The 23,542-nt window shown below is 46.2% G+C and overlaps 1 protein-coding gene across 1 annotated transcript; it reads right to left on the minus strand.

Moving 5' to 3' along the window:
- Positions 1–9: 9 nt before the first annotated feature.
- Positions 10–18,863, minus strand: TMEM39A (transmembrane protein 39A). Its single transcript, XM_030969914.1, has 9 exons — positions 18,521–18,863; positions 8,177–8,370; positions 6,401–6,623; positions 4,958–5,041; positions 3,411–3,553; positions 2,633–2,975; positions 1,630–1,817; positions 1,018–1,138; positions 10–494 (listed from the first exon to the last, which is right to left on the minus strand). The coding sequence occupies exons 2-9, from the start codon at positions 8,287–8,289 to the stop codon at positions 261–263; spliced, it is 1,449 nt and encodes a 482-aa protein (XP_030825774.1). The 5' UTR covers positions 8,290–8,370; positions 18,521–18,863; the 3' UTR covers positions 10–260.
- Positions 18,864–23,542: the final 4,679 nt, after the last annotated feature.

Consider the following 23,542-nt stretch of genomic DNA (forward strand, 5'->3'; position numbering starts at 1 on the left):
TAGATATACTGTATATACACATGGAATTTTTTTTAATATATATATATATATAAAAATAACACCTTGTTTATAAAGCGACATTTAATTGCCACTGGTTCCCTTCCCACCCCACAAAAACAATAGTATACAAAATATAAAATATTTTAAATATTTATAAACGTCGCAAGAAAAAAATAGAACTGTACGAAAATATTTTTTTTTTCTGAGGTTCCCTCCTGCCCTGTGGGATGAGGAAGAGAAGGGGTACACGTCTGACCGGCCTAGTGTGCCTTGAGTCCATAGTTGTTAAGTGGGTATGAGTATGCCCTGCCTAATACTATCCGGTCCCGGAGGAGCTTAAATAAGACATAATAATTGCAGAAAAGGATGAGGGCCATGGAGAGCGTGTGGTTCCACTTCTCTGAGCGCAGCAGGGAGTAAAGCTGGTAGCAGACCACGCTGCCTTCGATGAGAATCAGCAGGTTGAGCAGCCGTAAGGGACGGTGAAAGAGGAACTGCAGGGAAAGAGTAAAGAAGGAGAGATTTCTGTCATTTGTTGCTGGGTTGAAGTGAGGAGGAATATGGACATAATGCTGTCAGGGACCACTGCAGGGCAGAAGCAGTGCTTGTGCTCCAGCCACCACTAACTGCTACTTAGGGTAAACAGTAAGAAACAAGGCATGTAGACATGGCATTTTGCTTGAGAAAGGGAAGTGGGTGAAATAAACCTATTGGCCTGCTGACACACTTTCCATTTCCCTGGAAGGTGTTAACTAGAACCCTCTCAGGGGAATGCCACTGCCTGATGGGAGAGCTGTGTCACCTCGATGAGGAAGCACTGACAAGGCAGCTGTGGCTCCCATCTTGCCCAGAGGTCACTGTTAGACAGAATGGGAAAGCCCCACTGCTGCCAACATGTATTTTGCTCAACAGCACCAGCCTGTCACGAAACATTGAACTGTCTTCTGCTGCAGCTGGGTTTGAGCCTCTCCTCCCTCCCACAGTCATAAGGCACCAAGCAAGAGAAGAGATACTTGCATAAAAGCGGGCATGGGACACGTCTGAAGGCACTGCTACGTTGTAAGGCCCAACTGCTTTATACAGGCACCGGCTCCGTCGCACCAGAACTCCCTGTGGCCATATTGTGTTTTCTGACCAGCTGTGGGGAAAAAATACCAGACTGTGAACATCTGTGCTCCCAACCCCCTGAACGAGGGTTCACAGGAATGGACTGCATCTTGAAAAATACCAAAGCCTCTGCCACAAGGACATGTCTTAGCTCCCACTGGAAAAGCACAGAGGGTTGATCACAAGCCCATTCAATGGACTCTTAAGTAATAGGAACAAATGGCTCCCAGTGCTACAACCTTGTCCACTGCAGTGGAGGGAGGCACACCCTGCCTCTGCTCAAGATGCTCTCCAGTGGCCAAGAATCTCAGCATTCCTTTCTGTGAAGGAACCAGCAGTGACTGGAGGAGCTCAGACAGCTCTCTAGAGCAGCCATTTCTGTTTTCAGTGAACGAGGCCAGTATTGTTGCATGAGGAGTGGAGACACATCCTCGGTAGATAAACACTGCTGGTATTTGCTCATCCACTAGAAGATCTCAGCCCCTTGCTAGGCATGCCAAGCCCTGCCATCCCCACACTCACATGTGCTGTGGAGCATTGCTGTAGGAGCCGTGTTCTAGTTTCTGCCACTTGCCGAGGTGGGCGGCAGACCTGTGGAGCAGGTCACAGTACTTGGGGGGCAGCAGCTGCGTGGTGAGCATGACAAAGGCATTGATCCACACCATGATGAGGTGCTCGCAGGACCAGCGCATGTCATAGTACTGGGTGCTCTGCAAAGAGACCAGACAAGAACTTGGCACCACTGTCACAAAGCAGGAGGGGGAATGACAAGGGACATACTGCATGTGCATCCAGCAGACCCACACCACACATTACAGGCATGCGCTTTTGGACCGGTGATTTCGGAGGGTTACGGCTTAGGAGGTGCTCAAGGCTCCCTTCTCCTTGAGCTGCAGGAGAAAGGGCAGGGGATGATGCTGCAGCTGGTGCATCTCCTCCTCCAGCAGCAGGTAACAAGGCATCTTGCTTGCCACAGAACTGCTCCAGGAGCACCAATTGCACCAAGACTGCTACATGGACTGTGGAGCCCTGCCCATTTCTCTGCACGAACTGGAGCGTATTCAAGTTAGAGAAATGACAGATGAAAAAATATAACCCCCACACTGACAAGAGGTTCTTGGATTTAGTTTGCCAAGCATCCTAGTTGGCTCTAACAGGCTGACCACCAAAGCCTCTGATCCAAGCACTCAAAAGCCACGATGATGTTGGATCTGAGACGGGTAACAACAGATTCTCTTTTCTAGGAAAAACACAGCTATCCATCTGCCTAGGACAGGGGGTGGGAGAAGGGGAGTTAGTAAGTGGGGTGATGGGACTAGAGGTGCATCACATTTATGGCAATACCTATCTGCCAACCAGGAGCAGTACTAGTGCACTCCGGATGCAGCCATGCTCCGCTATCCGGGCTGCCGAAGGGGAGACAGAGAAAAGGGGAATTAACCAGGAATCTGGCCCGGCAGCAGTTCACACAACATTCAGAAGGAGACAGTGGGCAGGGGCACAGAGAGAGCCAGACAACAGCTACCTTCACAAAGCACAGTGGCAGGAATGCCACGTAGTAGGCACTGAAGAGAGAGTTGAAGAGAACTTCCTTGATCCTGCGGTTGAAGTCTGCTTTTAGGCACTCCACCTCATTGCGGATGAGATCTGGGGAAAGGGGGCAGCTGTGGGTGGGGATGGACGTAGGATTATTGAACTGTTCTCTCAGGGATTCCCACAGGAGCGAGAAGAAGTCTTTGACCAGGCTGCTGACAGCTGAAGCCCCATCATCTGCCACCTGGTCCTGTACCAAGTAACCACAGTCTGCAGGTAGAGGCTGTGCTCTGCTGTCCTGGTGGAAGCAGCACAGAGGGACGTAGACACCAAACCTGCCGTGAAGGAAAGAAAAAAATGGCTGAAATAACAGCCATCCCAACAGGGGACACCTCCTCAACAGGTACAGGCCCTGACAAGAGTGACAGCACATAGGAACCCCCACTCCAGAAGCTAACAGCCAACTCTTCTCCCCACTAAAATGCCAGAGGCTGCAGCTTCAACAGCTGTGCAGAGAAGCTTTTTTAAATCCCATCTGTAGAACAAACAATCCCAAAGACTCAGTTTTCAAGTGACAGTAAAGGCCCCTCACACAAATAACAGCTGAGGCAATTCACTTAATCAACTCCACCTCCTACACCTTCCCCCAGCCACTCCTGCTTCCCTTTTAATCCTAAATTGAGGAGACATTACTGCTTCCCACGGTGGCTCATGGCACCCCCAAGCAGCTGTGCCCCCCTATCCAGAAGGTTCAAAGTGGTGTCACTCACGGGTAGCCCAGGAAGAGAAGGTTGAGAACAGAATGGCTGCGGAAGAGGTTGACCAGAGTCCAGCAGAGCACCCATCCACAGAGGGTGAGCAGCACCAGGCGCACCATGTAGCACATCAGTGATGTGGCACCCACCTGAGAGGCCTGCAAATGGAGAGGAAACGCTCAGCAGTTCTGAAACAACCAGTGCTAGAAGATGAGCACAAGGGATGCCTGTGGAGGAGGAGCAGGGAGAGGGGTGCCAGGAGGTACTAGAAGAGGGATAGGTTCCCTCTTCCTCACAGAAGCAGGAAACTAATTCTCTTACAAACATAAATGCCTTTAATTTTATTAATGATTGACAGGATCCAAAGAGTCAAATAATCACAAGTTGTGAGGCGTGACTGAAATAGGGCCTTTGAAAAAAATTCAGAGCTGCAAAGCAGAAAAATATTTTTGCTGAAGTCCCTTATTGCTCCAATGATAGCCCAGGAGGGCCTGAAACCCATTTCCTCTCTCTCTTTTCTTTAGAAGGATCAGGTCTCAGCATTGTGAAAGTTTGCAGCTGAGGGAAGAGAAGATGTGCACCTTGTCAATCCCAAACCCAGATTTCCATAATTTAGCTCTATTGGATGCGCAGGCTGCAGTGTAGTGAGGAGGCTCCACAGCAAGAAAGCCTGATCCAATCTCCAGAGGAGAGAAGGAAACTGAACTATGAAAAGATTCTTAAGGGTTAGAGCCAATACATGGGATGCACAAGAACCTGCATGGAAGATTTCAATGCAGAAATTTCAGTCTATGGCAAGTCTTACGGAGGATGTGAACTTAAATGAAAATGGAAGGCATCAGTTGAAAAGAGCCCTTCAGAGTTCCCACCTTCTTCACTTATCTGTTCAACAGGACATAACTGTTCCTTTATTTAATTTACCTATTTTTAAACACCGCTTAGTTGCTTAGCCTAGAGCTGTATTAGCTATTTCAGTGGACAAAACTTCTATTTTCCTGAAAATGACCTTTTACAGAGACTTTATTTGGCCTGGTTCTGCTCCCACAAACACAGAGAAGGTCTCAAAATGTGTGGTGACATGACCAGAGTCTGAGTTACTGAGTAACCAGGACTGGAAAAGCAGTTCTACCAGTATTCCTATGTCACTTCAGTGTAGTCAGACATTCTCCGCCTGACTCTTCCCCCTCTGAGCTCCTGTTCATTCTTCTTGTCTTGGCCAGCCTCCTTATTTGCCTTTTTGCTACTTGACTTGCAATTCTCTCAGGCACTTCTCTAGCACGACATAGTGGGGTACAGTATTGTACCTGCAGAGATAAATAAGCAAGTGGGACCATTTAATCTCCTCCTAGATGCAGAGCCAACAGAGCTACCCAATACTACAGGACATGACTGGTCTCAAGGAGAAAACTCCAAGGCAGAAGAGCATCCTCAAAATCTTAGTCCTTCACACCCAGACTCTTCTGAGGGAAGAAACCTTCCAACCTGCAGAATTTTCCTAGGCCATGATGACCATGTTCTGCAGCAAGTTCTACAGGCAGGAGAGGGAACAGTGGGAATGTTACCTCAGAGATAATGGCCCACACCAGCCTCCGTGCCAGCATCACTGTGATGAACGCCGCCAGGTGGTAGTCAATGAGGTGAAAATTCTGAAGGAGGAAAGAAAAAAGATCTTCACCAGGAAAAGGGACTCTGAAACCACCCAGATGGGGTGGGACTAGAAAGCTGGCTGGTGGAGAGTACATTAGCACCTCACATAAGCATTCCTCAAATCTCTCTATTAGGGATGAAGGGAAATCAATAAACATTAGTAACACAGGAACGTCTCCAGAAGCAAGATCTCCTCCACAGGGAGATTCCTTCCCATGGAGAAGTTTCCACAGAAAACAAAACAAACCCACCCTTCAGGCAGGTATTTTTGGGGTCAAAGGGACATCTAGAACCAGAATCCTACCATGGAGAACAGGTTGCACATTCTCCACAGAAAAGCCCCTGAACAATCAGACAAAGGGCAGCCAAACTGGAGTCCAGAGTGAGCACACGAGCTCACTTTCCCTCTTGGTCTCAAAAATGGTCTGTAGCAACCAGTGTTTCCTGATGAAACCAAGCTGACCTGAGAAACCTCATCTTCACTGGCTATGAAGAAGTTCTCTAGCTGCATCAAGTTAGACGCAGCTCTTACAGCTTTTCAGTGAAGCCATCCAATATATTCTGGCCAGAAGAGTTAGTAGACTCTGAATACTGCTGCTTTGGGTACTTCAGGGACATTTTAGGTAAAAAAGAATGCTTGAGTTGTGATGGGAATAAATAAACAACCGTTAAATCCTGGTGGGTAGGGAGCCCCAGACAGAATGCTTTTACTTCTAAGTCAGCTGTGTCCAGCACGGCAGTGCTGAGCAGCAGGCTGGTGACTGGAACACCAGCACCACCTGTCGGTACAGGTAACTGAGGGACCACCTCGTGCTTCCAAGCAGCCTTTAGGACACGGTTCCAGCTGCACAGGCCGGCTTTGCTCACTTGAGGCCTGCTGGCTCACAGGCAGCTTATTGGGACAGCAAGAACACTGAAACCGAGGAGGTCGAGAGCTTTACATAAGCTGATGATCTGACCCCCTCCCCAACTGTGCTGCTCACCTGCTCTGAGATCCCAACAAAAATCTGCACATCTTCCTTCTCTCAGGCTCTGTTGTTTTCACTGGCAAGGGGCACTCACAGCAGGAGACAGCTCCTGGAGTCTCAACTCTGTGTCAAACCCTAGGGACTAGCTAGACCACACAAACATGTGCAAGAAGTTTTCCCCCGAAGGAGTCCTGCTGACTTCTCTCTCTCTCCTGCCGTGATCTTCTCCCCCACAAAATGGGGGATGGCATGGCCCTGACTGATAGGGGTGCATGTGAACTCTCATTCACTCCCTTAATGTCAAATGCTTGGTGATTCCTGGATTGAAGAAGCATGAAAGGAGCAGTGTAATGAAAAAGCCTGAGTGATGGCACTTGCTGGGGAACTCACCAGTGAGGTGCAGGAAGCAGGGTGATTGTATGGGTACCACCAGACAGTCTTGTAGATGTTGATGTACTGAATGAAGAGGGCTACCAGAAGGTAGATGAAGAACAGGAATTCAAAGAGAAGGCTCCCATCCAATGGCAGGTCAGGGATCCGGCAGTGACGCACAGGCTCTGGAGTAATCAGTGCTGTGATCGGAGGCGCCGACAGGCTGATGGCACTACCATTCCTGAAGCAGATGGACATCACTTACTTGGTAAATTCTCCATCATCTCTGACATTTTCCAGGATAGAGTGCTTGAGGTTGTAAATATGAGACTGGGCATTACCAGGGGAGAGGTGACAGCAGTTTTGCATTCCTATTTCTGACATGAGACATGAGGCTGGTGGTGACCTCCATCATCTTAGCTCAGACAAAACCCTTATCCAGAATTTTCTCTGGATGACAGCTTGATCTGTCAGAAGTGCTGTGACATGCCCAGCAACATTTCAGTAAACTTGCAGACTGAGGAGCAGATGTACAGAGCTAAAATCATTAAGGACTCTGCTACACCCAACAGTTAATATTGGCTCTTTCCACCCATCACCAGGACATTACACTAGCACCCAGCATCCTCCAGCACAGCAAAGTGCCCACTGTCTTTCTGTTCATAGTTACTCTTTTTAAAAGATGAGTAACTAAAAATGGAATGGAGTAGTTCAGCCACTTCCTAAAGGCTAACCTCTCAAGTGTTCTCACACTTCCTTCTTTTCTAGCTTTCAGAGGAGGATAGGACAACTAAAAGTTCTGGCATACTGAACTGGTAGAGGAACTATGCTATGTCTGACTGAAACCAGATAAACAACGCTCTCCCAGGACCCTGGAGCCCTGACTCCACAGTCTCAACATCACTTGCTTCCAAAGAACCTCAAACTGTGCTATCTGTCCCTCTGTCCCTGACAGAGAAGTCTGTAAAGGCCAAAGCTAAATGGCTTGGATTTCCCTACTCTGTAAGAATGAACCTATACTAGGGCCCCAGCATGCAGCAAATAGCTTCTCTGGTCTGCCAACTTTTTATGGAAAGAAGTAATGCTGGGCCGTTTCAGTTTTTATACCAAATGTGGTAATCTCAATGTCACTGCATGTCTGTTCCTGTTTCAGCCCCCAGCTTCCCCAGAAAATGCAGGTCATCTTTACCAACTATGAGAATTAGCTTCATCAACCTGCATGTCTAAAACAGAATATGGGCATCCTCCTGCCTTGTGTTTCTATTATGTAGGAGGAGGAGTCACAGCTGTACTCTGACGTGTCACATTAATTCCCCAGGGCAGTGAAGGCAAGTGAGTGAGACAAGGACTCATCATTTGCTAGGACTCACTGCTCTGGAAACTGCTGCAAGAAAGACAAATGAAGCATTGTGAGATTTCCACCCCTGTGTGATTTCTACTGTGGCTGTTGCGACCACAGTGAGTGGTGAAGGAGGGCTGAGACCATTGCCACAATCCCCTCCCATGGGGCTGCTTTTAATGCATGAAGTCAAAAGAGGGGCTGCAGACAGAAGCATGTACCACAGCAGAGCTGAGAAGAGAAGCTGGAAGAGGTTTGTCACACAGGACTTGTTCCCTTTTGGATGAGTGAGCCATCTCATAATGCCACAGTGCAGGGCTCAAGGTTCCCCTCTCCCAATCCCTCATTTTCACCACAAAGCCATGCTCCCACACAGGGTTCCAGTGGATCAAGGCTCCTTGCTTTCAGTGCTGTCCCAGCCACAGATGTCTCAACAGCTCTGCCTCTGTCCTCACCTGTTTCTCAAACCAGTACCGTTTCCACAGCTCCCGCCAACCAGAGTCTGGAGAGAAGGCAAAGCGGAACGGCTTAGCTGCTGCCGGCTGGGTCCCCTCCTTCCACCGGGCATGACCAGGAACCAGTCCACTTCCAGTGCCTCCAGCAGGCTGTGCCCTGACACCCAGACAACGATCCAAAAGCCTTCCCAAATCTGCAAAGGAGGCAGAAACATCACTTAAGCTTAAACTGCTGCTCACACTCACCCAGTTCACGCTCCAGCCAAGCAAATTCATGCAGAAGGAAGTCACTCTCATGCACTCAGAGCCCTGTGGGACAGCCATCAGCACTCTAAAACACTGTGCCACTTCAATGGCAGCAGGTCAGTGTCTGCTTGCACACCCAGAATGAGCACCACTGACACTGTGTCTCTAAAAAGGGGCTGCTTACATTAGCCATCAGTGACTGACAGCACTTATTGCTGGCTGGAAAGCACCACCGAGCATCTCCAGAGCTGGAGATGACACAAATGTGTGCTTTATTTCAAAAGCAAACCCAGGAAGAGCCTTCTCCATGTTCTGGTTGAGCTGCTAGAGCTTCACAGCTCTTTTTAGGCACTCAGCACGTTACTTGCCAGGCTCTGATGCTGGTAGGCAATTTGGACACCCTCTGGCAGAGCTCTGAACAGACAGACTGGTGTCCTTGAAGGAAACTGCATGGTGCAGCTCTCTTCTGTGCTAATGCCCAAATGACACCAAGGTAATACATCCATTTTAAAGTGGGTTTAGTGAGCAGAAAAGTGCAGCAAAACACACATGTATGCATGTACTTCAAATGCACATATGGGCACTCACATAACCTAGCCCTGAAAAGAAAAATAAATCAGAAGTAAACTTGTACATATTTACGTACCTATTTATTTTTAATGACACACTGAAATCTATTGATTTCTTAAAATAAACTAGTATGAGAGAGGCTGGGCAACTCAGAACATCAGAAACAATAGTGTCATTTCTGGCATAGAGCTTATCACTTCCCATACAATTTTTCTTCTATTTCACTGGTCTCCCAGGTGACACTGCAAGGATTTTGGCAGTCAGGAAAGTTTCCAATGGAAACACAGCAGACATAAGGGAGTGAAGGACTGAACTGGAGTGCACACGTGCTGTACAGGAACAAGACACCAAGTGAGCATCTCACTACAAGGACTTCAGTGTGTCTGTGTGCCCGGAGTCGAAATCGGCCACCCTTTGGGAAAAATATCGAAGCCAGAACCAACCCAGGGGCCAAAAAAGCACATCCACCTTCTGGGAAACTCTAGATGTAGCTTTGAAATGTACAGATGGAACCTATGGTCTATTTATAATTCAGTCATCACCTCCTTTAAAATCCGGAGAAATCACAGCTGGCAGAAATGCCAGAAGTTTTGTCAGTGAGTCACAGGACTGTCACCATGAACACAGTCTGCAGGAGTACTTCTCTAAAAAATTCCCTCAAAGAATTGCCCTTTGTATTAAAATTTCCCATCCTTCATCTCTACTCCGATAAAAATTGTCATTATTGAAACCAGGATACCAATTCTCAAACTTTCAACAAAAATCAAGATGTTTCAAAGGATGAATGCTTTCTGCATACCCACAAAAGTCAGTTGGAAAAATCACACCAAACCAAACCCAAAAAAACCACACCAAAACCAGAGATCCCGGAGGGAGAGAGAAAAAAAAATAAAAAGGATATATGAAAATGCATGAAAGGCAAGCAAACATTGGAGAATTTTGGTTTTGAGGTAAATAGTGTGTTTTTGACAGACTTAATACTCTCATATCTCCAATACCACACAACAGAGACTGAAGCCTTCCTTACCTTTCTTGTCAAGCAAGAATTTTCAGACAATTTTCCCTAGGATGTTCTAGAGTTTTATTTGGAAATATTTATATTTCAGGAATTAAACATAAACAAGAAAATTCTCCTGCATGTGTAAGATGAGCAGGGGCAGCAACAAACAACGCAGAATTCACTTAGGGCATTCAGACACTTTTGATAAACAGCTAAAGTGAAGGGAAAAAAATGAGGAAAAACCCCCAAAAAGAACAAACTTGAAAGCCATTTTAAACCAAATTTAGCTACCACAGGCCCTGTGGTAGCTGAAACAATTGGTCTGATTTGACCTACAGGATATTTATGATAATGGATGCAATATGTTGGTGGTCTAATTAGTGCTATTAACAGTGGAAGGTATTTTATAGCACATTCAATAATTCATGTAAATAATTTAACAGATCTCATTAGTATCACCCCATTAGTATGCCTCACACGCTCGCCAATACAGACACTTGGACACAGAGTAATCACAATTCCAGCCCCTGACTTTACAAACCAGTAAAATGCAGGTTTCTACCAGTAAAAACAACTGCCCATGGAAAGGAGCCATCCTTAACGTCAGTGCACATATTTTAAATGCACTTGAATAAGCCCTTTCACAGTGATTCATAAACATATAGACTGGGCAGTTCCTCAAGCCAAGCTTTAAATAACTTTAAATACTGGAGTCAGATCAAATTAGGTAGGCATTTGTTGGAGCAAAATCTGCCTAAGAACCATCCCTTTTTTTGTTTGCTTTTATTTTGTAAAACTAGCCACACAAAGCTGAAGCTCCACAGATAAAGCTAAACAAAGCAGTGAGATTACACATCAGATTGTCTCGAAGTCTGCTTTTTTTTGGCCTCGAACCAATCAACAGCCCTCCTTTTTGAGGAGAAAGACATGGGGAAAAGCATTTTTATAGCTTTCAATTAATACACAAAGGCATGATTCTACTTTGAAAACGAGAAAAACAGGTGGCCATAAACCCCTTACTCCAACATATTATATTCCAAGTCATATTAAGTATTAATGAAGAGTCCACATATTTTATAAAGTCATGCAGAAAAAGTGAGTAATGAAAGATAAAAGCTTTTCCTGACAAGACTCTTCAGTCCATTAATGTGATTCCACACTGTTCTTTCCTATTCACCTACAATTTCTCTCAAAAAATAAGCGACATGCTTGTAGTCCCTTCATCCTCAAATCCTCAGAACTAGTATTACCTAGCCTCCAAGATCTCCTCTCTGAGGCAGATGTGGGCATCATAAAAACACACAGGCAGAATCTGGAGAGCAGCTACAGGAGAGCAGACAGTGGTCCTGCCCATACACGGGGAATGGATGTGGGTATGGACAGCTCTTGGGTCCTAGGGCAGACCATGCTTCAGGACAGAGACAAAACTTTAATTTGTGACACAGTTACAAGAAAATCCAGAAACAGAAGGCATCAGATGCTCTGATTTCCAGTTCCTGCTTTTAGGACCACAGAAAGCGCTTGGTAATTTTTTTATTTTTCTGTGCCACAATACCCTTCCTGCCCATCAGCTCCCCAGCTATCCTGACGAGGCAGGATCGTGGCAGGATCAAGGCAGGCAAGAACCACAGCTGTGTGCAAGACTTGACTGATAAAAAGCTAGGCAGATGAATTACTCACCAATTCAGAGGTGAAACAGTGTGCAGCCCTGTCCTGCTCACCAAGGCCCATCACTCAGAATCTTGTTTCTGCATCAGCAGCTGCCCAAACAGCTCTTTCAAGAGGCAATCAGGAGAGTCAGTGACTCATCAGAATGGAAAGTGTGCCTGTTCCCCATCTCTTTGCTGGAAACACTACAAAGCTCAGTCAGTTATTTTGATGGTGTTAACATTTTTTAATTGGAGAAAACTCTGAGCCTCTCCAGTCCTGTTGGGAAGCTCGCTGCACTGAGACATGAGAACTCCCAGAGTCTGGAAGACATTCAGGTGGCTCTCCTTGGCTCCACAAGTCCTACCACCAGTTACTTGCAAGAGCAGAAAGGGAAACGTGGCCATCCTCACTTGGTGCAATGTGGCTCAAGAAGACCACAGGTCTCTCACTGCAACTCACCATCTCAATTAAAGCAACCTTCTTCCTGCTGAGGAAACATGTGACAGCTGGGGGTGAAGCAACACATGGCCTCTGTGGTGAGGGACTCTCTCTGCCTCCACAGCAACACAGACACTCCTGGCAAGACTTTCCATTCAGGGTGCCCGTGCTTTATGGAAACACACCTGCCACGTGTGCAGAGCTTCCTGGCAGGGAAATGCAGCCAGCCACCCCCACGACACGGCTGCAGAGCACTGCCACAAAGCACAATCAGTTTCTGAAACCAAAAATGCTCTCTTGGTTGCTACTGTCCTCAGCTCAACTCACTGCAGCTGGTCAGCCTAACCCTAAACTTGCAGTTGTCCAGCAATCCTAATATCTTTGCAAATTATCACACAAGTTTTCCTTTGAACTTTGAGAGTCCTAGTTACTATAGGTTATTTTTACTTCCTTTAAGTGTGAACTTCTTATGTATTTATTTAAATTAAAATAAAAAGCAACCAAAACAAAACCATACCCCCATTCTGACAGCTGGAAAAACAGATACAAAGCTAATAATTGACTCACCCAATATAACACCAAAAAGAAAAAAAAAATCACCAGAGAGCCAAGAAACAGAGATAGCTGCACCCAAGCCTTGGTCACAAGGCCACCTTGTCAGCACCCTCACATGTGCCACAACAGAAGCCACAAAGACACACAATTTCTGTGAAAGCCCCAACTGGTCTGGGAATAAAATAAGCATTTGGTTGTTGCAAGGGAGGAAACAACCGACAGGTTATCAGATGGAAAGCTAAATATTTGGCTTGCACAGAGCTGCCCCAGTGCTAAGTCAACACAACCTTTCAACTCCGGCTGGATCCAAAGGCACACACCCGCCACCTGGCCCAGAGCTGGGAGGCTAAACCGGTTAGGAGGGAGGTCTCCAAGTCAGCACATTTTCCAAGTCCTCATGCCATACAGAGCGATGGATTAAGATGGGGATTTGGCACAGAGGGAGACAGAAACCCCCTGAAGTGCAGCCCAAGCACCATCAAACAGGAGAGCTGGGTGGGGAATCACCACTGTCAGGTGGTGCATCAGCAAGACTAATTTTTGCTCGGTGACTAATAACCTCCTCTGTAAAAACAAAACCAACCCATCAAGACCATGTCACTGTAGGCTTTTCTGATACAGCACAACTCTGGCTGAAGAGGCTCCATCTACCAGTCCTCTACACAGATGCCAAAACCAAAGGGTTGAAGTAGCAAGAGTATGGCAAGCATTAACAAACAGGATATGTACTGTATGACTTATTTCTAGTGTTTTCAGCAAGGAAGACTAGAGCTAAGCAGAAAGGTAAGTAGGAAAAATAGAAGTTTTAGCTTAAGACAAGGGGAAGGCAGTGCCTGCCATTTGCAGCTGCCACAGTATTTCAAATACCCACAGACAAAAATGGGAATGGTAAAGAAAAGTTTTTCAGGAAAAGCCTCTCAAAGTTAAAGTGCAGTAAGCTCAGTCAGCTCATTTTGCAAACATGTTAAAGTGTAAGACATTGATTTAAGTTCTTAATACTCCAGATAAACAAAATTTTCTAAGATACTGTAAAAGCCATTTTTAAAAACAGAGAAATCCTTTAAATTCCCTAAAAATCCCCTCAAAGACCTTACTTTAGGGGGTGCAAGGAAGAAGTCTCCAGAGGTATGCAGGCAATAGTATCCTCTTCAGAATATAGGCAAGTTCAGGTTTTTGTGAATCAGAGGAAAGTTGAGACACACACTAAGCGCTCTAAACAAACCTCTGGAGAGTACAAGAACAAAGCCACAATTCCTGGTGTAATAAAACAGTATTACCTTATATTGCCATATAATTACCTTGTGCAACTAACTGCTGCAGCAGGTCAAAACAAACAGCTTAGGAAAACTTCAATGAATGACTGTAGTAATTTTATGAATGAAGACAAGAGAATTTATATTCCAAAAGGAAGTAAAAAAAAAAAAACAAAAAAACCCCAAAGCCACAATGCAAGACCCTCAAGGCTCAGCAGCTCCAAGTGGCCAATAACATTCCTCACCAAGCCAACAAGTATTACACAGCTAGCAGCAAGACATTAACATTTTCTTTGGCTTCTTCTGATGTATACAGCAACACTCCCAGCCAAATAGTGGATCCAGGAATAAAGAAAGCATTGGCTTGTTCTTGTGTGAGAACAAGACAGAATTGCAAAGCTGAGCTTTTCCAGCAGCAGAGAGAAATGCAGGCCTGACCAGTTGGGTCACAGTCTATTTTGGTCCTAGAGTTCCCATGCTTCTGAATTTTCTGGGGAAAGGGACATCAAGCTCAGCCTCATCCAGAGTGAAAGGCCCAAACTAAAGAGCTGGAAGGAATTACTGAGCCAGACAGCTCTCTGAGTATGTAACAACACTGAAGTTTTAACTCCAACTCCACATTACTGATAGAAACTGAAGTTCTGTTTAGAAGGGGACACTGGTTGGGAAGTGAAACACAAGGGCAGTGTTTCAGCAGACACAACACAGGCAAAGCTATCAAAGCTGGCCAATAATACAATTTATCAACACGCACTCACTCCTAAAGTACATCTTGCACCAGAGCTCTTCAGTAAACATTACGCACAGCCACAGCTCTGCTAAAACACAGCTACAGATCACTCTCCATTATACCATGCTATGTGCAGTAACTGGGAAAGTCAGGGAATTTTAGGTATGGCCACTGAATTTCTTTTTCTAAGGTATCAAGGCAAATGCACAACAAAACAGATCACTACTGACATGGAAAAAGAAGAAAAAAAAATAGAAGATGCTCATGCTTTAAGAGCCCATCTTAAAATCTTCCATCAAGCAAGCCACCAAAATAGGCATTCTCCTCCCAGCCTTGAACACAAACCCACATCTAATGGCCTGAGCACAGGCCAGTATATCTTTTGCTTTCTAATCTTTCCTCTTCAACTGACTTCCAGGGAACTTGTTTCACCAATACAGACCTCAGTTTCCTTATCCAAAACAGGATAAACTGTTCAGCAAGTACTTCTCCTCCCAAGGGTCTCTGTATGTAGTAGTGGATAGTTTTTACAGTATTATTTTAGCACTTTAGACAAGCTTTTTTTAAAACAAACAGAAGCAGCTTTCCTGCTGGTTTTGTTCCTCTGCCAATCCCTATGTTTAATTTAATGGAGATCAGCCATGATGACAAATCATGGGGAGTCACTAGGATTTTTCTATTTTGTCCTCAAATAGCTAAAAATAAGGCAGGCATCTGCCATCTGTAGCAATGAGCTTGAACGCATGAAGAAGAACACAAGTTAAAAACCACTTCCTTGAGCCTTACACCAAGTCATCACACTGGGATTCACAGCAGAAAGCATCAGTGAGACAATGCTTTGCACATCCCTGATGCTGCAGAAAAGCAACAATATTGAAGGGAATTTTAAACAAATTGTAATTTGTATAAATCATAAATTCGCATTAAAATATAAACCACATATGAGAATGCATCGATTCTCCTCTACTTGCCCCTTAAACAACGGGTTCAGGTGACATAAATATTCCCCACAAAACAGTAAGTCTTCAATTCAACCTCCATGACTTTGGTAGGCAGGACTCAGAACTTAGTATGACTGTTTACAGAGCAACTAATCCAGCAGATGAAGAAAATGCAATAGGATACATTAATCCCTTGTATAATTAATTATACTGAGACTAATCCAGCTATCTAAATCTGCATCCATGCTCCCTTATATGTATTTCTGGGCAGCAGATGTCTACTGATAATTTTGCTTTAAACCAACAATTCCAAACCTCCCAAAGGATGCCACTGCACCCTGTCTCCAGGACAGCTCTCCTGACCAGGTTGCATAATACCCACTTCTTACCAGAAGTCTCATTTTTCCTTGCAATACCCAAAAAAATCAAGAAAAGGTTGGAAATAACTCGCCAATGACAACAGCCCCCAAAAAACGGCATGTAATCTTCCAAGGCAGTTTGTGAAAGCTAATGAGCTATTTTCCCAAATCACAGAGCTACTACAGATTTACCTCTGATATTAAAAATCCACCTGCTAACAGCTATGCCACTTACTTAACTGTGGTAGGGTTAGAAACAAATGGACTAAAGTTCCAATTTTAACTGCCAGAAGAAAACTTCTTCCAGGATTTCATTATTCTGTGGCACAGGGAAAACACTAAGACTAAGGAGCAGGATGGTCTCAGAATTGCTACTATCTTGTTGCTTTCCACCACATAAATCTTTAGCAACTGTACCTCTACTGAGGAGTACTGAGCAGCCCAATTGGTTTCTGACCTGAATGCTCATGGAAACTGGAAGCCACCTTAACAAACATTTCTAGCACATTTGCTCTTGGCTGTATTCTCAAACATCCAGATTTTGTGCCTATAGAAAGAAAGAAAGTGTTAAGTTTTATGAAAACCAGGTTTGAGTCAATCTGCATTATATATACTTTCAGAGAAAGATTTTTGTTCAGAGCTATTCAGTTTCAAAACCAGTAGAAAGGTGTGGGGCTTCCCGTTTAAACACCGCATACAGAAGTTAATTTTTTAATCTAAAATTTCAAAACAAAGAGGAATGTCTGAAGAATAGACAAAAAAGTGATTATGCCTGTCTGCTTTTGAGTACTAATAACTGTATACCTACATTGACAATGTTACATCAGCACAAATGTTGCTAATACAGGCAGGCCAGTAAGATGAGAATTGCTTTACTTCCTTAGCTTCCACTGAATCTACTGTGGTAAATGCCATTAGTGTCTCTGAAAAAACAAGTAATTCAGCAAGGTGCTTATCTGTATAATGCAAAAATTTTTAATAAGAATTCCTCATCTTACAAGCAGAATAGAAACATGCACTGCGAAGTAGGAAGCAAAATGTTTTATCCCCATTTTACGATCAGAAAGACTAAATATAAAAGTAAGAAAGAAAAGCCCTGCATTTTCAAAATTAATAATGATTTTGAATGCTCTGGGTGAGGAAGTATAGACATCTCTATTAGTAGGAACATGGACACCCAGAGCTTCTAAAAGTCAGGTCTCAAATGCTGCAAAGAGACAGCCAGGAATGAGCTGTACAGGAGGCACGCAGGTGTTCTATGGTCTTGAGATCAGGAGTACACGCTGAGCATGGGTCACTGTGTCACTGATATCACTTGAGCTTCTTGTTGTTCCAAATAAATCAAACCTGGAAAACATTACCACCTGCCGTGCTGGTTTGTACAGCAAAACCCCAGGCAAAGAAGCTCAAGAACATGAACAAGGAGTAGCTGCATCTACACCTGAAGAACTTTCAGTCAGATAAGGGACAAAAAGGAGCACATGAAGTTTCAGCCCAAACCCCAGAGGGGTCAGTATTGCCTGGCTACACACCAGTGAGCCCAGATTTTACCAGCAGAGTATCATCCAAGCACCTTGGCTGAAGGAGTCTGCACTCCAAGAGCTGCAGCTGGAAGGAGGAATGAGCGTCAGAAACAGTCCAACAGCAGGAATGCCAGGAAGTGAGCCATGGAGCAGACTGTGGGTTAAAAAGGGCTGATGTTCTCTGCCTTCAGCATCCTGTAAAATTGGAGCTGAGCCATTCCAGTCCCACCTCTATACTAGTGTATCCCTCTCCCAGAAATCTCTTCTGGTTACAGTGAGTTAACAGACAGAAGGGAGGGCTACAGAAGGGAGGCCTTGTCTCCAAAAATTTTGTAACTCACCCCTTTGTAACAGAGACATCTCATTTCTCCACTTACAGTCATAACAGACGACAGGGACACGAGGGGCCCCTTACTCACAATGGAAAGCATGCATGAGAGCAATCAGAGATTGCAAACAAAGCTGCCTCTGTTTCTGCTGTACGTTCACATGTTAAAATGTTGCTGAGTAGGGAAGGAGCTGCCTCACGTAACAGGGAAAATCTTGCGCCCAACTGCTGCCCTGTATAAGAGAGAATGATTGATACACTGTTTTCACTGCGGTACAAAAAAGAACAGCGACAGAAATGTGCACCCACATCCATTCTGGAAATGGTACCTTATGGCGGGTTGGATTTACCTGGATTTACAGAAGATTTCCTCAGCTCATCTTCCACAGGACAGTGCCCTTGCAGGACAGGTTACGTAGGGGCAGCGGTTTAAAAGCCCACAGCGCACACTGCCCTGACCTCAGCCCAACTTCCTCGTGTTTAATCCTCAACCCTCCTCCCACAGAGCACCCGGCTCCCAGCAGCGTGCGTGGACCTCCTGCTTTAACCCAAACACAGCAGGAAATGTCTCGAAGGAGAAGCCCGGCACCAGATGCCGTAACTTACCAGCAGGACGGAACAAACCCGGCGGAACCTCCCCACCACTCACTCCCACACAGACAGACACACACCCCAGGTTTCGGAGGGGGGCTCCGGCGGTCGCAGCCCGCCGCCCGCCTGGGTGGCCGTGCCTCTCCCGAGCCATACTCACACATCCAAGCGCGGGCGGCGGCGCGGCTCGGACATCAGCCGGCAGCGGGGTCCCCTCCGGCGGCAGCGGCCCGGCGGCGAGACCCGGCCCCGGCAACCCCCGGCCCGCCCGGGGGAACGAGGCTGCGGCGGCGGCGGCGGGAGCCCCGCGGAGCGTCCCTCCTCCCGCCGGGCAGACCCACCTCGCCGCTGCCCCGCGGCGGGGCAGGAGCAGGGGAAGGGATAGGAGGAGAAGAGGAGGCAGGCGAGCGGATCCGGCCTCGGCGCCCCGGCGCGGCCCTGCACAGCGCCGGCTACCCGGGAGACGTGGCAGTGAGGGCTGATGCTCTCATCACGCGGCGACAGCGGCGGCGGCCCGCGGCGGCAGCGGCCGGCCCAGGGAGGGCAGGAGCCGCGGGGAGGGCGGAGCCGCGGCCGCGCCGCGCCGCCATCTTGGGGGTGGCGGTCAGGGCTCAGGTGCTGCCGCCGGCCGGGCCTCGCTGCTGGGGCTCCACAGATCCACACCGAACCACGTAATCAATCAGGTCGGAAAAGACCTCTGAGATCGTGGAGACCAACCTATGGCTGATCACCACCTGGACAACCAGGCCATGGCACTGCGAGCCGCGTCCAGTCTTTTCCTTAAAGGACACCTCCAGGACAGCCCATTCCAATGTCTAATCATCCTTTTAGTTGAAGAAATTCCTCCTAAAGTCCAATCCAAACCTCCTCTGGCACAGTTTAAGACTGTGTCCTTTTATCCTGTTGCTTGTTGCCTGGGAGAAGAGACCAAGAGAGTGATGTAAGGTCCCCCCAAGCTTTCTCTTCCCCAGGCTAAACCCCAGCTCCCTCAGCTGATCCTCAGAGGACTTGTGCTCCAGACCCTTCACCAGCTCCACTGCCCTTCTCTGGACTCGCTCCAGCATCTCAATGCCTTTCTTGTAGTGGGGGGCCCAGAACTGGACACAGGACTCAAAGTGTTGCCATGTTTTGCATCATGAGATGCCATTTAAAACAAAGTCATAACATCGTAATTAACTGCTTCATTACAGCCAGCACATCTATTTATCCCATGGCTGAACATCAGCAGCTGAAAAACCCTTCTGCCATTGCCACCCTCAGCCAAGGTGGAGAAGGTCCATGTTCCCATTTGAAACCAGCCCAGTACCCACCCTTTATTCTACATCATTTACATCATTGCCAGCTCCCATGCTTTCAAATATCCCATCACTCTTCCTGTGTACACACAGATACCATTCCCTAAGTCTGTCTCTATAAAATGTCAATTGAGTTCATTTTGCCCATGACCTTGAGCTCCATTTGCCATTACAGTCTTCCAGGGCAGAGAAGACAGTGTGTGTTGTTGGACTGTTGCATGGTGGAGCCAGTTCTGATTACATCATCATTGCACTTATCCATATTTATCAAAGTTCCTTCTCTAATTACGTGGCAGTCAAAAGGGAGTTGTGTTCAGATCCCTAAATCCAGAGTTGGTGGAGACAGGTGCTGTAAAGTGCCCAATGCACTGATGAGCGTATCACTACCATATATGTGATAGCACACAGTCTTACATAGCAATTACATCAAACAGTTTAATAAATTGTAATTCCCACCCATAATCAAATCCTCCTGAGGCACACACCAGACTTCCCCATCCTTCTGAATTACCCATCAAGGACACCCAAATCCTTGAACAAAAGCAATCCCATGGATTGCTTTTGCATTTGCCTCAGGCAGGAATAACCCAGACTTTTCCCCCCAGCATATTTTTTATATGCACTACTGGAAATTTACCCCATTTTCCAGTATGTAAAAGTTTTGATTGAGCAGTGCCAGCCTGACCAACAGACTCCCTAGTGCTGACTAACCAGGTGGCTTTTGCTAAATGTTTGAAGATTCCACCACCCATTGCTCTCAGTGCAGTCTTTAATAGTTTATTGCACTGCTGAATTTTTCCTGGAGGCTGGTGTGCAATAGGGTGTGTAATATCCACTCAATGCTATGTTTTTGGCCCAGTTGTCTACCAGGTTGTTTTGGAAGAGTCCCATTGTGTAACACAGTTGTTTATGGCCTACCAGGTCCCCACAAAACTTGCTTTTCAAGGCCCAGGATGGTTTTCTGGGGGGTGGTATGGGGCTCAGAATATGTTTCCAGCCCTCCAGACAGACCATGGAGGATTTTTGGGAGTGTGATTCATTCACTCTGCCAGGCCTCCTTGTATTTATATTTCAGCCCCTGTCCTTCATACTAGAGAGTGTTTAAGTACTTGACATGCTTAATTGCAGCATGCTGCACATTCATGGATAACCTGGGTGACGGTGTCCATGGTCAAATCTACCCCTCAATCACTCTCTAATCCATCTATAGTTGCGTCGCTTTCTTGATGGCCTGAGGTGTCATGGGCCCACTGAGCTATAAATAATTCACCTTTATGTTGCCAATCCAGATCCGCCTGAGCCACCTATTGGTTGTTTTGATGTTCTGCAGTGGCCTGACTCGAGCACATGAGCATTTACATGATGCTCCTTCCTAACGAGGTTCTCCACCCAGGCAGCAATATCCTGCCACAGCGCAGCAGCCCAGGTGGATTTACCTCTGCACTGCCAGTTCCTCTGCTTCCATCACTGCAACCCCCTCCACAGGGCATTTGCCATCATCCCTGAGTCAGTAGAGTGGTAAAGTATTGGCCATTTTTGCCATTCAACAATGTCTAAAGCCAGCTGGATGGCTTTCACCTCTGAAAAGTGACTGGACTCACCTTCTCCTTCAGCAGTTTCTGCAACTTGTCATAGGGCACCCCATACAGCTGCCTTCCACCTCCAGTGCTTTCCTACAACACAACAGGACCCATCAATAAACAGGGCATATTGCTTCTCACTTTCTGATAATTTGTCATACAGTGCAGCCTCTTCGCACATGTCACCTTCTCCTATGACCATATTCTGAAATCTTTACCTTCTGGCCAGTTCATGATCGCTTTCAAGATTCCTGGGTGCCTGGGTTTTCCTGTTTGAGCTCATTGTGTGATCAGTGGTATCCCACTTATTCCATGTAGCCTCAGTTGTATGAAGTGCAGAGGAGACCTTCCCTTTGAGCATCCAGTCCAGCAGAGGTAGCCAGGGTGCCTGGAGCAGCTCTGCTTCAGTACCAGTCACTTCCAAAGCAACTCAAACCCCTTCATAAGGTGCAGTTATCTCTTTTTCAGCTGGAATGTAGAAAGCCTTAGATCCTCTGTATCCCTGTCTCCAAAAGCCATGGGGTTGACCGCAAGTCTCCCATGGTGCTTTCTGCCAGAGGTTCTTTGTCAGGTCAATCTCCCGGCTGCAGCAGAGAGCACATTTCTAACATCTTGCCCTGCCCAGACTGGCCCAAGGGCTATTGCATGAACTATCTCCTGTTTAATTTGTTCAAAGACTTCTTGCTGCTCCAGGTCCCATTTGGTACCACTCTTCTGCTGGGTCACTTGATAGAGAGGACTGTCATTTGGAATGTACATTCTCCAAAAACCCATAACACCTAAGAAATCTTGTGTTTCTTTCTTGCTAGATGCTGGACACATGGCTGTTGTTTTGCTGATCACACCTACTGGGATCTAATGATGTCCATCTTGTCTGGGTGATGTATAACATCTTCCTTGAAGAGATGCTTTGACAGAAATCTGCTTCAAAGGCTGCGGACTTGTATCCCTTTCCTAATAAGCTTGTCAGTTCCCCTTTCCCTAGAAAGTAACCCCAAATTCTTGGCTTCCCTACCTTCTAATTCCAGGCTGGTAGTTCCGTTATCCCAGCATTTTAGCCGCACATTGATAATGTGTTCACCTGGACAATAGATGAAATCTTTTCCTATAATGCATAACTCACTCAGTGATAGGGATTGAGTGGTGGTTACCTTTTGTTCTGCTTCTTCCTCCTTTTCTTGGGATGGCCCTGCTTTGTTCCACTTTACTAAATGAGCAGACTTTTGTGTCCATTTCTTCATGTCTATAGGGGTGACTGACACTGGCATGGGTTGGGTTTCTGGCTCAGTTGCAGTCCCTGTCACTGCGGTTGGAGTAGCTGCAGTGCCTAATGCTTTGCCATCAGATCCAGACCATCTCATCCCCGTGAGGTACTGAAGAGTGTTGAACAGGGATCAGTAGGTGTGGGCCAGGCCCCAGCACATCTCAGTGTCTTGTACCTGTCTGGAATTGACAGGGTAACAGCATTCTTTCCCCAAACATTTATTCTGCACTTGTTCATGGAGGAGATTCCAGGACAGTAGAGGTGCCCACTCTCCTAGGTATTTGCCACATGCTATCCCACACATCCTGTTACTTTTAACTATCCAAACTCAGGGAATTCTCTTGGTCTTATTCTTAAATAGTTCTTTAACCATAAACAAGACCTGGAACACATTCAACATTCCTGGAAATATGACTGAGCTGGTTTCAACATCCCAAGGACATTCACAATTTTCAAAATCCTCAAACACTACTGTCATTAGCCTGGCAGGAAAGGGGAAAGTGTGGAAAGATATCTCCTCCATAGGTTGTCTCTTGGAGGAGAAAAGAAAAAAGGTGTGATTATTGGTAGTTCCCAACAGATGGCTCTCGAAGAACAGAGGTGAGCAATGCTGAGTACACACACCAGATTAGTCTTGCAACCAGTAATTCTATCATATCACAAGCCAGCATTACAAAGTACAATAAAACGATAACCTTAGCCCAGACCTCAAAGATGATAAAGCCAAGAGAGGGAACACATGCTGCAAGTAAAGTGCTGCACAATATAGCCCTGAGAACAAGTGCAATGACTCTGAGAGCAAGTAAATCAATGTTGTGACCAGTGATCGTTAAACCAATGCAGTGAATGCTTATAACAAATTTGTTTTAACATGCTCTGGTCAGATCTGTCCTTATCTCAACCCTCAGTGTTTAACGCTGGGTGCCAAAAAGGATATTGACACAGTGTAACAGCAGCTGGCAACTAAATACCACCTGGACTCACTGCCCCACCCACCCCACAGAGGGATGGGGAGGAGAACTGGAAAAAGATCAAATCTGTGG

The sequence above is a fragment of the Camarhynchus parvulus genome, chromosome 1, assembly GCF_901933205.1.
Source record: "Camarhynchus parvulus chromosome 1, STF_HiC, whole genome shotgun sequence".
Classification (NCBI taxonomy): Eukaryota; Metazoa; Chordata; class Aves; order Passeriformes; family Thraupidae; genus Camarhynchus; species Camarhynchus parvulus.

Coding starts and splice junctions, on each gene's coding strand:
- TMEM39A (XM_030969914.1), bottom strand. CDS start 8,289: ATGCCCGGTGGAAGGAGGGGACCCAGCCGGCAGCAGCTAAGCCGTTCC. Junction 5,042..6,400: donor CTGCTTCCTGCACCTCACTG/GTGAGTTCCCCA, acceptor TTCCTCCTTCAG/AATTTTCACCTCATTGACTA. Junction 2,976..3,410: donor CTTCTCTTCCTGGGCTACCC/GTGAGTGACACC, acceptor CCTTCACGGCAG/GTTTGGTGTCTACGTCCCTC.